We start from the raw sequence: 17,181 nt of genomic DNA, 5'->3' as shown, positions 1-17,181 counted from the left end.
CTTCGGTAAGTAATACATGGATAATGCCAGGATGATTGTTTGGATTCGACCACTGCCGTAGTCCAGATGTCCTTCGTCCCTTGACGTGATGCTTAACTTTGGGGTTGTCTTCCTTTAACAGATACGTATGGAGAGAGGCTAAGGTCCAGAAAGGTCTGGCGTGGCAAACAAGAAATTAAGTCTGCACCATGGACACCCTCTTTTATGTAATTACTAAAGAAGCCCTTATCAAAATTCTGATTACTGGAGCAGGCGGGCACGATCTCGATAGTTCATAAAATTCAGAGGAAAGATACACTAACCCCTTACCCGAATATGACTACTTGACCTTTAGCTAGAAGAGCGGGTACACGTACCTGGGCAGACATTATTGTTACAGCTTGGAGAAGAATAAAAAACGGGTGTTACATCCGGATAAATACTGTCACCTGTGGTTCCATACCAAAAACAGACAAGAAAAGCGAAGCAAAACACGTATTAATCCAGAACAGAACTGTACCTGGCAAAATGATGAAATGTACTTATCACACTGTGTTTTGCACAAAGCTAAAAAGTCATACCTTAAAAATATCACTGTAACACTTGGAAGTAAATAAACTTACTTCTTTTAAACACTTGTCAGAGTATTAAGATAAAATTTACTTTTTTAAAAAAACTATATTAGGCCAATGCTGCAACACTTCTACAACATGGCTCACAGACGTGTTGCGGGGAGTGGATATTAGAAAACTCACCACTCTGTCTCTAGCTGTGGAGTTTGGCTACTGGTGATAAGGGCAGTTTTGGACAAGTTATGGAGTTTTGGCGGTGAAATGATAAAAGTTGCGAATTTCTTTTGAGACGACTGAAAATCGTAGTGCCGGCCGGTGTGGCCGTGCGGTTAAAGGCGCTTCAGTCTGGAACCGCGTGACCGCTACGGTCACAGGTTCGAATCCTGCCTCGGGCATGGACGTGTGTGATGTCCTTAGGTTAGTTAGGTTTAATTAGTTCTAAGTTCTAGGCGACTGATGACCTCAGAAGTTAAGTCGCATAGTGCTCAGAGCCATTTGAACCATTGAAAATCGTAGTAACAAACCTTACTTGCTTGTGTTACGTCTTGAAGACTAGTTCGCTGCACCTCTCCACGCAAGTTTATCCTGTGCAAGCCTCTTCATCTCTGCGTAACTACAGCAGCCTACATTTATTCCGCTCTGCTTCCTACAGTGAAACATACGCCTCCGTGTACAATTTTTACTTTCACCCCTACCTCCCAGACACACACACACACACTTCTCTTTTCTAAACTTACGATATCGTGATGACTCAGGATGTGCTCTATCAGCCGACTACTAAAAAGTCAAATTGTGATACAAATTTTTCTCCTAAATTCGAATCTTCAACATTTTTCTGTAGAACCACATTTTAAAAGCATCTATACTCTTCTGGCGATCTGAAGTTTCCCCGGCGTATTTCAAATTTGAGCAGTTCTCGGGTAGCCGACCGGGTAGCGTCGTAATTGCTCCATAATATTTCGGCAGACGTACACGCTGCCATCTTCAGGTGGTTCCTGATCAATGCTGTGCTGTTCCTCTCGGCGCAGCAGTTCTGCTCGAAGGCTGCGATCAGGAGAGCCTTCCAACAGAACTGCAACACCTCGAGACAACATTTCGGTAAAACGGGTACAACCAGAAGCAAATAAGACACGCACTCAGACAGACTGCGCCACGAGAACAAGAAGAAGAAACAGAAGAACACAAGTCATCTGCGTGCATTCCGTTTGTCGGAAACACAGCAAGAAAAATCGGTAGAATCCTGGGGAAACACAATGCGAAATGTGTATTCCGACCCCCTGCAAAAGCCTTGACTGTACAGGGTTCAGTGAAAGATAACCTAGGCCTTCGAAAACCAGGCGCTTATCAAATTCCCTGTCAGTGCGGAAAATCATACATTGGGGAGACAGTCCGCACTGTAGAAGAGAGGTGCCGCGAACACAAGCGCCGTATCGAATTAAGCCACGTCACTAAATCAGCTGTGGCTGACAATTGTATAAAGACTGGCCATACTATGGACTATGAAAAAACAAAAATACTCTGTCAATCCTCCTACTTCTGGGACTGCATTACTAAAGAGGCCATCGAAATCCGACTACAGGACGCTCTACTTAACAAAGACAGCAGCCTTCAAGTTATTCAGGCTTGGAACCCTGCACTCAGCCTGGAGAGAAAGATGCGGTCCCAGAGATCGAGGGCCGCCCCAGACGGCGGCAGCATGGAGACTGCTCCAGTAGCCGCCGCGCCGGCCGCACCGAAGACACCAGGAGAGGAACGGTGGAGGGGGGTAACGGCTAGTATATATAGGGCGCCGAGAGGAACAGCACAGCATTCGTCAGGAACCACCTGAAGATGGCAGCGTGTACGTCTGCCGAAATATTGTGAAGAAATTACGAAGCTACCCGGTCGGATACCCGAGAACTGTTCAAATATACTCTTCTTGTCTGAAATGTTTATCGTCCACGTTGATCATTAGAACATTTCAAAAGCTACGCTCTTACTTACCAGTCTTAAATTTATTGTTGACGTTGAAGGCATATGGGTATATTGAAATAACGTAAAAATAAAAACGTATTTTCTATGAAAGTAGTCACTTTATCCATAAATGGCACGCTATAAAAAAGAAATAATTACAAAAGACTGTAAACATTTACAGAAATCATAGCTACACGCTGCTGATGTGTAAAGCAAAGCACTGAAGTCCGTTACTGTAGCGTCATAACACATTGTACAAAGCGTCTAACAAAAATACATTTCTCAGTCATTAAGACAGTAGTGAGGTGAGACCCGTAGCTACGTAGGCCGCCAGACCGCGAGCGGCGGTGCGCACCGGTAGTAGAGTTCGCACAGTCACGACGAGGCGTACTCGTTGTACACGAGCTCGAGTATCTTCATGCGCAGGAGCAGCTTCCGCGAGTAGTTCATGTTCCTCATGTAGGGCAGCAGCGACTTGAAGAAGAGCAGCTCGTCGCTGTCCACGTCCTGGATCTCGCGTTCGGTGAGCGAGAGCGCCTTGGTCTCGGCCGAGGCGTCGGCGCACGCGTCGCTCTCGAGGTGGTGTCGGCGGCGCGAAGAGCGCTTGTGCGGTGGCAGCATGAACGAGACGGGCGCGTGCGCGATCGTGTCGCTGAACGAGGTGCTCTCCGACAGGTCGGGGAAGTGCGGCAGCGCGGGGAACTCCGTCTTGATGTGGCGCCGCTTCGCCTCGCTCTTGAGCGTCTCCTCGTCCGCGTCGTACTGCGAGCTGTCCACCGTCGCCTGCTTACTGTCCTCGCAGAACAACTGCTGCTCCAGACTGCGCGGCCGGTACTTGCTGCCGATGGTCCGCTTCGTGAAGCTCATCAGGTGGAAGAAGGGCCAGTTGGACGTCGCCTCCGTCGTCGAGCCCTCGCCACCCGTGTGCGACACCTTAGCGAGCTCGCACCGGTAGTAGTCCTTCAGGCTCTTCCATCTCTTCTTCACCGCCGTGCCTGCAAACAGAACACACAATTAATGGCACATTCCGTGGCCGTGTTAAAAACGAAACAAACATAAGGACTCTGTCCAACTCAAGTTGTACACTGAGGGAAATGCAATGACCGAACGCAACCACACGTACTCCAGTATTTCCAGGCTTGTGAGATTTGATAATTCAGGGATTTGTTAATTCAGATATAATTGTATGCAAGCTTATTATCAATAAAGATAAACGCCATTTTCACACTCGCCTTAGATTGTTTGCAGATGATGCTGTCATTTTTATCGTCTAGTAAAGTCATCGGAAGATCAAAACAAATTGCAAAACGATTTAGAAAAGATATCTGTATTGTGCGAAAATTGGCAATTGGCCCTAAATAATGAAAAGTGTGAGAGGTCATCCATATGAGTGCTGAAAAAAATCAACTATACTTCGGTTATACAGAAGAATGCTAAAGATTAGATGCGTAGATCACATAACTAATGAAGAGGTATTGAATAGAATTGGAGAGAAGAGAAATTTGTGGCACAACTTGACTAGAAGAAGGGATCGGTTGGTAGGGCATATTCTGAGGCATCAAGGGATCACCAGTTTGGTATTGGAGGCCAGCGTGGGGGGGGGGGGGGGGGGGGGGGGGTAAAAATCGTAGAGGGAGACCAAGAGATGGATACACTAAACAGATTCAGAAGGATGTAGGTTGCAGTAGGTACTGGGAGATCAAGAAGCCTGCACAGGATTGAGTAGCATGGAGAGCTACATCAAACCAGTCTCTGGACTGAAGAACACACGATAAATCAGTCAAATATAGAGGCCCTAAAATCATCTAAATACCTAGGAATGATAATTACAAATAACTTAAACTGAAAACAATACACAGAAAATGTTGTGAGAAAGGCGAACCAAAGACTGCGATTTATTAGCTTGGTTCAAACGGCTCTGAGCACTAGGGGACTTAACTTCTGAGGTCATCAGTCCCCTAGAACTTAGAACTATTTAAACCTAACTAACCTAAGGACATCACACACATCCATGCCCGAGGCAGGATTCTAACCTGCGACCGTAGCGGTCGCGCGTTTCAAGACTGTAGCGCCTAGAACCGCTCGGCCACCCCGGCCGGCTGCGATTTATTGGCAGGAGCCTTAAAAGATTCAACAGATCTACTAAAGAAACTGCCTACGCTACCATTGTCCGTCGTAGTGTGAAGGTGGTTCGATGAACCCTCTTCCAGTCACTTAAGTGTGATTTGCGGAGTGTCCATGTAGATGTAGACCTAGATGAAGAATGATGTAAGTTCGAGTACTGAGTGTGTCTATCGTTACTGATACACTTCACGCGGAGACCGCAGAGCAGCGTGCCCGGAGGACGTGCACATGCAGCTTACCACCATCTTTCGAATTTTGAGAAAGGTTGAACCATTGGCATGGGGGAACTTGGTGCTTCATACCAACACATTGCACGGACTGTTGGCTATAGTGCAATGACAGCAGAACGAGATGGAATCAGGACAACACTGCACCACAAGAAATCGTAGGATTGTTCTGCTGACTCCAGTGATCAGACCGCTGACAATAGCTGAAACCGGGGCAGAGATAACAGGAAGTACCACGGAAAATATTACAGGGGGCTGAGTTAAGATCTCGTTTACCGCTGACACCATGCCAGAGTCAACACAGACTGACACGGTAAATAGCCAGAGTCAACTAGAACACTGTGGCATTGTGTTGTGTTCGGCGATGGGGTCAAATAGACGTCAGTGTGTCCGTGAACGAACTGGTGAAAGTTCACTGGAGGTAGTGATTTCTCGAGATGCATACAACTCCGAGAATCACGGTGTGGGGAGCTATTGTATATGACACTAGGATGGATTTGGCATTTGTTCAAGGCAGACTCAATGTTCGTCAGAATGGAACAAGAATGCTGAACCCTGTTGATCAAATGTAAATTTATAAAAAAAAATTTAAAAACTGTCTGCTATTTTCAATATATTGTCTCAAACATATTCAAAATTAAAAATTCTTTTTAGTACAAAGTAACGACAAGTGTCGCTAGCTTAACTACCATCTTCAGATCTGAGAATAGACAAACCAAAGGAAAAATTGCCGTAAGTAAACAATTAAGTAAAAATGCTTATTTTAAAAATTGATAGGAAATTAACATACCACATGTAATATTATAAATGCACTAGCAATGTACAACACCGTTGCATCGTCCATAAAATTCTTATTTTATATCTTATTTTACATTTCATTATCTGCTTACGAACGTTTGCTCCTATTCTGACTATATCAGATATATTCAGTAAACCCTGTTGTCATACCCTTCGGGATCGCGTTACTATTTGGTATATTTCAGCATGATAATGCAAACTGTGTAGACACTATGAACGCCTTGAGCATTGTATAGATCCTTAACTGGGCGGCCCGTACCCCGTACCTGGTGCTCACAGAGCATGTCTCGGATGCGATGGAAAAAGTATTGTTTCATATCAGCTTCTAGCCAGCAATCTTTATTCACAGACGCAGCCTGTGTTTCATACAAGACAAGAAGTTCCTCAAGATGATCTTTGAAGGCTGTTGTCTTGCATGCACAACGAATACAAGAGCGTATTCGTGCCCGTGGGGTCACAGCTCGTGCTGATGGTGATGGACATCATTTCTCGATGAAATGAATGTTTAATCATTTAATACCCATCACGTCATGAACAATTTTACAAACTTCGATAAATATCTCACTTGTTGTGTATGTTGTAACACTTTCCATTTCCGTCTGTACTGTATTCATTAAAGATACAATGAGGGAAGTAAAGGATTATTTCTATCTTGGAGTTGTTTGTTTAAGTCAGGATGGCCGGACGGGGATTAGAACGGCCGTCTTCCCGAATGAGACCGGGACCTTACCTCTGTGCCATCTCGCTCGATTACAAGAAATTAGTCAGGGGCTTAATGAAATTATTACAGACCCATATCTCTGACCTCAATTTGCAGTAGGATTTTTGAGCAAATACTGTACTCGAACATTATGAATCACCTTGAAGAAAATGACTTATTGACACATAACCAACACGGATTCAGAAAATATCGTTCTTGTGCAACACAGCTAGCTCTTTATTCCCATGAAGTAATGAGTGTTGTCTGCAAGGGATCTCAGAGCGATTCCATATTCTTAGATTTCCAGAAGGCTTTTGATACCGTTCCTCACAAGTGACTATTAATCAAATTGCGTGCATATGGAGTATCGTCTCACTTGTGACTGGATTCGCAATTTCCTCTCAGAGAGGTCACAGTTCGTAGTGACAGACGGTAAATCATCGAGTAGAACAGAAGTGATAACTGGCGTTCCGAAAGGTAGTGTCATAGGCCCTCTGCTGTTCCTGATTTAAATAAATGATCTAGGTGATAATCTGAGCAGCCCCCTTAGATTGTTTGCAGATGACGCTGTAATTTACCATCTAGTAAAATCATCAGACGTTCAGTTCCAATTACAAAATGATCTAGAGAGAATTTCTGTATGGTGCGAAAAGTGGCAATTAGCACTAAACAAAGAAAAGTGCGAGGTCATCCACATGGGTACTAAAAGAAATCCGATAAATTTTGGGTATACGATAAATCGCACAAATCTAAGGGCTGTCAATTCGACTAAATACCTAGGAATTACAATTACGAGCAACTTAAACTGTAAAGACCACATATATAATATTGTGGGGAAGGCGGAACAAAGACCGCGCTTTGTTGGCAGAACACTTAGAAGATGCGACAAACCCACTAAAGAGACAGCTTACATTACACTTGTCCGTCCTCTCCTGGAATATTGCTGCACGGTATGGGATCCTTACCATGTAGGATTGACGGAGGACATCGAAAAAGAGCAAAGAAGGGCAGCTCGTTTCGTGTTATCGCGCAATAGGGGTGAGAGTGTCACTGATATGATACGCGATTTGGGGTGGCAGTCACTGAAACAAAGGCGGTTTTCTTTGCGGCGAGATCTATTTACGAAATTTCAATCACCAACTTTCTCTTCCGAATGTGTAAATATTTTGTTGACACCCACCTACGTACGGAGAAATGATCATCATAATAAAATAAGAGAAATCAGACCTCGAACGGAAGGATTTACGTGTTCCTTTTTCCCACGCGCCATTCGAGAGTGGAATGGTAGAAAAGTTGTATGACAAAGGTTCGATGAACCCTCTGACAGGCACTTAAGTGTGAATTGCAGGGTAACCATGTAAATGTAGATGAAACTGAACGTACAATGACGGTTTGCGGATAAGGTTGAAATGCTGTATGACTGATTGTAAAACTTGGACAACATACTCTTGAAGAGGTGGACGAATGTTGCTATGGCGGAAGTATTTCAGAATAAAAACTATCTTGGTTGCGAAATTATTTATCATCGATAACGCGTTTCACCCTTTTGTGGCAGCATCAGATTGCCTATAAAAACAAGAAACCAATCAATTAGAAACGAACAGAAGAAAGCGAAAGCCCATATAGTAAATGTGGTGTCACCGCCAGACACCACACTTGCTAGGTGGTAGCTTAAATCGGCCGCGGTCCATTTAGTACATGTCGGACCCGCGTGTCGCCACTGTGTAATCGCAGACCTAGCGCCACCACCAAGGCAGGTCTCGTGATACGAGAGAGTACTCGCCCCAGTTGTACGAGAACCTAGCTACCGCCCAGTTGTACGAGAACCTAGCTACCGACCAGATGTACGAAGGCTTTCTCTCTCATTAGCCGAGAGACAGAATAGCCATCAGCTAAGTTAATGGCTACGAACTAGCAAGGCGCCATTAGCCATACAGTGATTGAACTTAAAGTCTACTGTGTATCGTCAAGATCGATGTACTACCATGATATTAAAGATAAGTATTAATCCTGCTCCGTACTTTTCTTCCTAACATTAATTACGTATCCTGTTCCAGTACTTCACGCCCGTCTGCGTTAGTCTAGCGTGCATTTTCAGCCATCTCCACTTCACGGTGTCGGCCCAGATACCCGACACAACAGTAAACTGGTCAGGAAAATGAACTAAAACTAATAGAAACTTACGTAAAAGTGGCTGGTTATTGAGCTCATCTGTCATAAGGCCATATAAAATACTTCGCAGCCAATACTGTTTTTATTCTGAAAAAGTATAAAGCCTGAGACTAGAAGAAAAATCAAAAAAACTATTTTAGGAGAGCAGCTCTGTATGGATGCAAAAAATGGGCGATGAGGAAGATGGCTACGAAACCTTTAAAAGTTTTGTTACAGGAGATTTTTGAAGATCGGATGGTTGATCGAGTAAGGAATGCAGAAGTCCTGTAACGATTCGACGAGGAACATTGTCTAATAAAGAACTTAGTGAAACGATTGGGCAGATATGCGACGTGAGTCGTTGCTGAATGTCGAAGGGATAGTGGATGTGGCAGGCCTGGATACGAATACATAAGGCAGAGTATCGATAATCGATGCAACTGGTAGGCCGAAACGAAGAGAGTAGCTGGCAGGTAGCAAGAGTGGCTGAGATGCATCAAATCAACCTTAGTGTTGACTACATAAACAATTGCAGTCTCGAAGTAACGGGAATGTCCTTAATTTTTACAAACAGTTTTAAGATATCGAAATAATATCTTCGATAAATATCACAGAATGCCAAGAGGCGAACTATTTCTCTACGCAGTTAACTTATGGAATCTTTATTTCTGTTTTTGCGGCGTTCAACATATTTTTAAAAGAGGAGTGTAATGAAACAAGATCCGTTAGTGTTAATACAAAAATATCCAACTAAAAAGGCAAAAAATGAGCTAAATCTTCTAGTGACACTTTCAGTAGCAGAACGTAGGGAGCCAGTTCATATGGTGCACAATTTGCTAGCTCATGTTGAGAAACTAATCATGTAATGAACTTCGTTAGGCGCATTTTGAAAAGCTACGTGGTTATAAAATCATTACGTTACCTAACTTGAGAAGCTAAATTACGTTACTTACTAACTGTAAACAGTGAACTTAAGTGAAATACTTGCAATTACTATGTCTCGACCTAGGCTCACACAAACAGTACCATGACTGATTTCAACTTCTTAGCATGTCATCATCAGATGATCCGTTCAAACAGAAAGAAGAAGAATAGCAAAATCCTAGGAAACTGAATTCAGACTAACTTTTATTCACACCTAAACGCACGTAAGTCGTCAGCTGAACAGGCTAGGAGAGATGCTCGAAGGTGAACATATCAGCGCTCTGATTGTTATAACGGAAGGTTGCAGTTAGCTACGGCTCAGTATGAAGTTTATAACTATTAAACCGCACTGGGCGCGTTTTGAGCGCACTGACAATTTGTTGTTTGCATTGCACTCTCAGGTTGTGAAATCAGCTGCTTTAAGAGTTATGACCTGAAGATGGTTGTTCGACAACTGAAACTGTTTATCCAACTGCTTCTTTATGTTGTCATCAAGGAAAATAAATTATACTGAATTTTTTGACTGGAAGGTTGAACAATACTCTAAAAAATTAAAAGGTGGGAAGTAACCAGTAACCCAGTTCTTATTCTGCTGTGCACGTTTACTAAATCAGGTGAGGCTTTGATAATACTCAGCTGACATCTATTCCTATATGGCGAAGCTGGAGCTGGCTGCAGTCAGTACATTCACACATTCACTTTATTACCACAATGTCGACGTCGCCCAATTTTTCTCCGCACTTTCTGATGCACACTTAGGAGACGAACGCCATACTCTTGATGACTACAGTAGAGTGGGCGCAGTGGTCAAACGGTAAACTGTGCGGTACCATCGCATGTAAGGGTCAAATACCACTGCTAAAAGTTCGCAGACGACGCAGCACCTCCGGCTGTCAGTAAAGAAGATTTGGACCAATCAACTGAATCCACAAACAAGGCTAATATGGCGATACTGGACTGCGGCAATCTAACGCGGAAACTGCAGAAGACAGTACTGAAAGTACAGAAAGAATTCTGTCTAGGAAGCAAAATTACATACAATTGGTGAAGGAAACACGATATCAGATGTAGAACGGTTCAGGGACAGAAAGGTATCATCAGCGAAATTGTTCTCTCTAATAAAGTATTAACATGGAACTGGAGATATGTTTCTAAAAATATACATCTGGGACACAGCACTGAGCGGATGTGCAACGCCAACCACGGCAAAACAAGAGTAGAAAGTAAATGTGATGCTAAAGAATTCTGTCAGAAATGACGGGGGGCAGATACAGTATGAACTGAAGCGGTACTAGAAGCACTGAAGGAGATAAATATGTCTACGGAACATATTTATCGAATGAAGAGACGCAAGTGGGAAATCTGCTGCGGCATCCGGAAAGTTATATCCGTATCTACATACTTCTATTCAGTTCACATTTAAAATGTCTTGGTTCATCGAACCACCTTCTATTTCTCTGCCGTCCCACTCTTTAACAGCGCAAGGGAAAAATGAATATTTAAATCTTTCCGTGTGCCCTCTGATTTTCTTTATTTTATTACGATGATTATATATTACTATGTAGGCAGACATCAACAAAATATTTTCGCATTCGAGGGATAAAGTTGGTGGCTAAAATTTAGTGTAAAGATCTCGCCACAAACAAAAACGCCTGTTTTGATGACCAACCCAACTCGCGCATCATATCCGTGGCACTTTCTCACCCATTTCGCGATAACAGAAAAAGAGCTGTCTTTCTTTGAGCTTCTTCGACGTCCTGCATCAGCAAGCTATAAAGAGCTGCAGCAGAGAAAAACTGTAGCGACGAAGGAAATGGAAGGTCAGATCAAACCAGTGGAATTATCGAGAAATTTAAATGACCACGCTTGTTAGACGCTGTTCGCCTACCCTGGAGTACCAATGTGAATTTTTATCTTTTGACACGCAAGGTGCTCGTGCTTCCTTACTCTCCGCGTAGACAGCGTCCTTTACGAGTTTAACATTTAAGTCATAGTATTGCATTTTCCGACTTCAGAAGTCGATATGTTGCTATTGCTTTGCACGAAGCATTTGACTGAAAATTAAAATTACTAAGCGATCCTCTAACGTTTCCGTCAAGCTAATGACTACACGTTCGAAGGAGTTACATTACGAGTGATTATTTATCGTTACATTCAGAATTTAATTTCTCCTCCGAAGTTGAGACTTTCGGTCTCACTTTCCACGAAATACATCCTCGAGAAAAATGGTTCTTTTCACAACAGTCGGCGCCGGAAGTTTCGTCCCTACTGCGCGACCGGGAACTGCCAGCTGGTGTCTGCTTTTCCAGAAGAAGCAGAGGCGTGCCAAGTTCTGGGGAACCGGTCGCCATCTCAGCGACGAGGTGACCTGCACACACGCGCCGCGCTGCCGACACACACACACACACACACACACACACACACACACACGCTGACGTCTGAAGCACGATTCCTCTTTCGCAGCTAGACTGGGTGTCGTTAACAGATCTTGTGATGAGGAACGTGCTGAATAAGTCTGTGTCATCGATGTTGTTTCGGTTTCTCCGAATGGGTTAACGGAAAAACTTGTGAAAAAAAACGTGTGAAGTTTATCCACCAGTAAATTCCAGCCGACCGGAAGGAGTAGCTTGAGAAAACTAGACGATGAGACCTGAGAGTCCAATTACAATTTGAGTAATAGGAGTCCAAAACAAAGACGAACACTCTCATTTCTGGGATATCAAGCATAATGTGTCATTCCTTGAAATTTGCCGACACTGAAATATTCGCTGATGTCTTAACCATGGTAGCCGGTCAGTGCTTCAGATTCAGAGTGCTAGGAAAAGAGATCCGAAATTCAGCATCATCGCTGGCCGTGGATGGGAGCTGCTACTATCACAGATGCGTCGTTGGAAGACTGCTAGCTCCTTGAACTGGTCTCTATAGGACAAAGTGACAAGCCAATGTGATTTTGGAAACGTGACATGTTAAATATTAGCAGTACATCTGGAAGTTAATCAACAGCGCTGATGTTGCTTCGCAGTAATATTGGGAGAAGAAACAATACCATTAGTTTAACTGTTATAAAGGTAGTGTATCTATTTGTTTCTATTAAAAAAAGATCGTGATTTCTTTTCATAATCTACATATCATACTGTGGTTTCCAGTACATTCGTATCGTGATCTACAGAGTTACGAAACCCAAAACAAACTTCGTGAGTACACGTTAACTTCGTGTGCACTAGGACAGTGCTGGCTGTGCTGATAGTAGTATTAGTAGTTTTGCTCGTTTTTTAAAATGAGTTATGAAGAGAGAAAAATCGGAACGCATTCGTACGTAAACGGAGAAGAGTCACAAAGCGGAACGCGCATTGGTATGTAAACGGAAAAAAGCGTACAATTGCAGGTCAGTAACTCAGTTGGGCAAGGAAAGGGTGGCCGTGACCTTATTGCAGGAACTATCTGCACGAGCTTTTTAGGAAAACATAGGATGGTCAGAAGAAATTATGAAGTCCACTCTTTTCGGGCAAATAAATCAGTTTTTCCACTGCGCGACCTGGTACGAATATGAAGCGGATATATCCTAGAAATGAAGCTCACAAAAGTCCATTATAACTTTTCAATAGCTCTCTGAGTGAAAAAAATTAATTCAAAAGAATACCTAGCTTTTACTATGACATAATAACCTGCCCAAATCGGGGCACGTGACTATAGGGGTCCGACATAATGCAGCGCTCGCCTACTTTTACGGACTCTTCCCGTTAAATCAAAGTTAGACAGCTGTTACTCTAATGTCACATCTTGGGATAACAAGAACGAGTTAAGAGCAGAAGACAAGTCGTGTCACGCATTAACAGAGTTCAATGATGATGGCGTCCTCTTGGGTAAAATATTCCGGAGGTAAAATAGTCCCCCATTCGGATCTCCGGGAGGGGACTACTCAAGAGGACGTTGTTATCAGGAGAAAGAAAACTGGCGTTCTACGGATCGGAGCGTGGAATGTCAGATCACTTAATCGGGCAGGTAGGTTAGAAAATTTAAAAAGGGAAATGGATAGGTTAAAGTTAGATATAGTGGGAATTAGTGAAGTTCGGTGGCAGGAGGAACAGGACTTCTGGTCAGATGAGTACAGGGTTATAAATACAAAATCAAATAGGGGTAATGCAGGAGTAGGTTTAATAATGAATAAAAAAAATAGGTGTACGGGTAAGCTACTACAAACAGTATAGTGAACGCATTATTGTGGTCAAGATAGATACGAAGCCCACACCTACTACAGTAGTACAAGTTTATATGCCAACTAGCTCTGCAGATGACGAAGAAATTGATGAAATGTATGATGAGGTAAAAGAAATTATTCAGGTAGTGAAGGGAGACGAAAATTTAATAGTCATGGGTGACTGGAATTCATCAGTAGGAAAAGGGAGAGAAGGAAACATAGTAGGTGAATATGGATTGGGGCTAAGAAATGAAAGAGGAAGCCGCCTGGTAGAATTTTGCGCAGAGCATAACTTAATCATAGCTAATACTTGGTTTGAGAATCATAAAAGAAGGCTGTATACATGGAAGAACCCTGGAGATACTAAAAGGTATCGGACTGATTATATAATGGTAAGACAGAGATTTAGGAACCAGGTTTTAAATTGTAAGACATTTCCAGGGGCAGATGTGGACTCTGACCACAATCTATTGGTTATGAACTGTAGATTAAAACTGAAGAAACTGCAAAAAGGTGGGAATTTAAGGAGATGGGACCTGGATAAACTGAAAGAACCAGAGATTGTACAGAGTTTCAGGGAGAGTATAAGGGAACACTTGACAGAATGGGGGAAAGAAATACAGTAGAAGAAGAATGGGTAGCTTTGAGGGATGAAATAGTGAAGGCAGCAGAGGATCAAATATGTAAAAAGACGAGGGCTAGTAGAAACCCTTCGGTAACAGAAGAAATATTGAATTTAATTGATGAAAGGAGAAAATATAAAAATCCAGTAAATGAAGCAGGCAAAAAGGAATACAAACGTCCCAAAAATGATATTGACAGGAAGTGCAAAATGGCTAAGCAGGGATGGCTAAAGGACAAATGTAAGAATGTAGAGGCTTATCTCACTAGGGGTAAGATAGATACTGCCTACAGGAAAATTAAAGAGACCTTTGGAGAAAGGAGAACCACTTGCATGAATATCAAGAGCTTTGATGGAAACCCAGTTCTAAGCAAAGAAGGGAAAGCAGAAAGGTGGAAGGAGTATATAGAGGGCCTATACAAGGGCGGTGTACTTGAGGACAATATTATGGAAATGGAAGAGGATGTAGATAAAGATGAAATGGGAGATATGATATTGCGTGAAGAGTTTGACAGAGCACTGAAAGACCTGAGTCGAAACAAGGCCCCCAGAGTAGACAACATTCCATTAGAACTACTGACAACCTTGGGAGAGCCAGTCCTGACAAAACTCTACCATCTGGTGAGCAAGATGTATGAGACAGGCGAAATACCCTCAGACTTCAAGAAGAATATAATAATCCCAATCCCAAAGAAAGGAGGTGTTGACAGATGTGAAAATTACCAAACTATCAGTTTAATAAGTCACAGCTGCAAAATACTTACGCGAATTATTTACAGACGAATGGAAAAACTGATAGAAGCCGACCTCGGGGAAGATCAGTTTGGATTCCGTAGAAATATAGGAACACGTGAGGCAATAGTGACCCCACGACTTATCTTAGAAGCTAGATTAAGAAAAGGCAAACCTACGTTTCTAGCATTTGTAGACTTAGAGAAAGCTTTTGACAATGTTGATTGGAATACTCTCTTTCAAATTCTGAAGACGGCAGGGATAAAATACAGAGAGCGAAAGGCTATTTACAATTTGCACAGAAAGCAGATGGCAGTTATAAGAGTCGAGGGGTATGAAAGGGAAGCAGTGGTTGGGAAGGGAGTGAGACAGGATTGTAGCCTCTCCCCGATGTTATTCAATCTGTATATTGAGCAAGCAATAAAGGAAACAAAAGAAAAATTCGGAGTAAGTATTAAAATCCATGGAGAAGAAATAAAAACTTTGAGGTTCGCCGATGACATTGTAATTCTGTCAGAGACAGCAAAGGACTTGGAAGAGCAGTTGAACGGAATGGACAGTGTCTTGAAAGGAGGGTATAAGATGAACATCAACAAAAGCAAAACGAGGATAATGGAATGTAGTCGAATTAAGTCGGGTGATGCTGAGGGAATTAGATTAGGAAATGAGACACTTAAAGTAGTAAAGGAGTTTTGCTATTTGGGGAGCAAAATAACTGATGATGGTCGAAGTAGAGAGGATATAAAATGTAGACTGGCAATGGCAAGGAAAGCGTTTCTGAAGAAGAGAAATTTGTTAACATCGAGTATTGATTTAAGTGTCAGGAAGTCGTTTCTGAAAGTATTTGTATGGAGTGTAGCCATGTATGGAAGTGAAACGTGGACGATAAATAGCTTAGACAAGAAGAGAATAGAAGCTTTCGAAATGTGGTGCTACAGAAGAATGCTGAAGATTAGATGGGTTGATCACATAACTAATGAGGAGGTATTGAATAGAATTGGGGAGAAGAGGAGCTTGTGGCACAACTTGACTAGAAGAAGGGATCGGTTGGTAGGACATGTTCTGAGACATCGAGGGATCACCAATTTAGTATTGGAGGGCAGCGTGGAGGGTAAAAATCGTAGAGGGAGACCCAGAGATGAATACACTAAACAGATTCAGAAGGATGTAGGTTGCAGCAGGTACTGGAAGAGGAAGAAGCTTGCACAGAATAGAGTAGCATGGAGAGCTGCATCAAACCAGTCTCAGGACTGAAGACCACAACAACAATAACATGGTTTGATAAACGCTATTTGTTTAATTTTCTCCACTAGACCATGTTTTATACAATTCCTCTATAGACAGCAACTGTTTAACAGATGTCACATGTGGGACTGGGCGAATACTGTGGTATTAACTGGCGCCTAATGCCTCAGGACATAACCATTTTAAAATCACATTACAGTTTCCCTACACCGTCGCTTGGAAATCTATACATTTCGCTCTTGAAAATTCCCCTACATCTAGAGCTCAAAGGTCAGGGAAACTGATGCGATTACTCCTTATAAAACGATGTTTGATTACTCATTGCCACGACCTCAACTTTTCCAAATTCGTCTCAGTTTTCTCCATTTTCCCACATACTTGTCTACACAATATAGTCAGTAATGTGGTACAGGATTCGGTAACTGTTCTATTCTAAAGAACCCAAACAGGAGCAACAATTACTTCAATTTATAACGGGACCAGAAATCGATCTGTGAATTAAATATAACACTTATGAATGGCATTAGCGTTATCAACACAAGTTGTTGCGGTTGTGCTTTCCGTCATGGTAGCTACGTTGCTTTTTGCCCTGTTAATGAGCGCGAAATGCAGTCAGGATCCCACCTCATACCTCCGGACCGAATAATAAAATCCCATCATTATGCCACCGCCCCCGCCCCCGCCCCCTCCCAGTTTTCACTAATCATCAACACAGAAAAAGCAGCGGCAAACAAAGGAAGGAAGCCATAACCGTATTCCGCTTATCTATCTACCTTTCTTTCTTAAGAGGCTGTAGAATACTGAATATCTGTCTCTATTTAAAGCCGACACAACACTTCCTAGTATGAGGGCAGGTCACCAACCAACCTAGATTCAATTATCAACCGTAAGGAAAAGCACCATCGTCAAATCTCTAAAAAGAATAAATAAAAATATGTTGCACAAATCACTGAAGT

The 17,181-nt window shown here is 42.6% G+C and overlaps 1 protein-coding gene across 1 annotated transcript in view; it reads right to left on the bottom strand.

Annotated features, from left to right (window-relative positions):
- Nucleotides 1–2,603: 2,603 nt before the first annotated feature.
- The window catches only part of LOC124777159, a 34,295-nt gene continuing 19,717 nt past the window's right edge, over nucleotides 2,604–17,181 (bottom strand). Inside the window, exon 2 of the mRNA XM_047252460.1 lies at nucleotides 2,604–3,499. Coding sequence (XP_047108416.1) covers nucleotides 2,880–3,499 — 620 coding nt within the window. The 3' untranslated portion in view covers nucleotides 2,604–2,879. The remainder of the gene's footprint in view (nucleotides 3,500–17,181) is intronic.

The sequence above is a fragment of the Schistocerca piceifrons genome, chromosome 2 (genome assembly GCF_021461385.2).
Source record: "Schistocerca piceifrons isolate TAMUIC-IGC-003096 chromosome 2, iqSchPice1.1, whole genome shotgun sequence".
NCBI classification, from domain to species: Eukaryota; Metazoa; Arthropoda; class Insecta; order Orthoptera; family Acrididae; genus Schistocerca; species Schistocerca piceifrons.
This window is presented reverse-complemented; position numbering and strand designations above follow the sequence as displayed.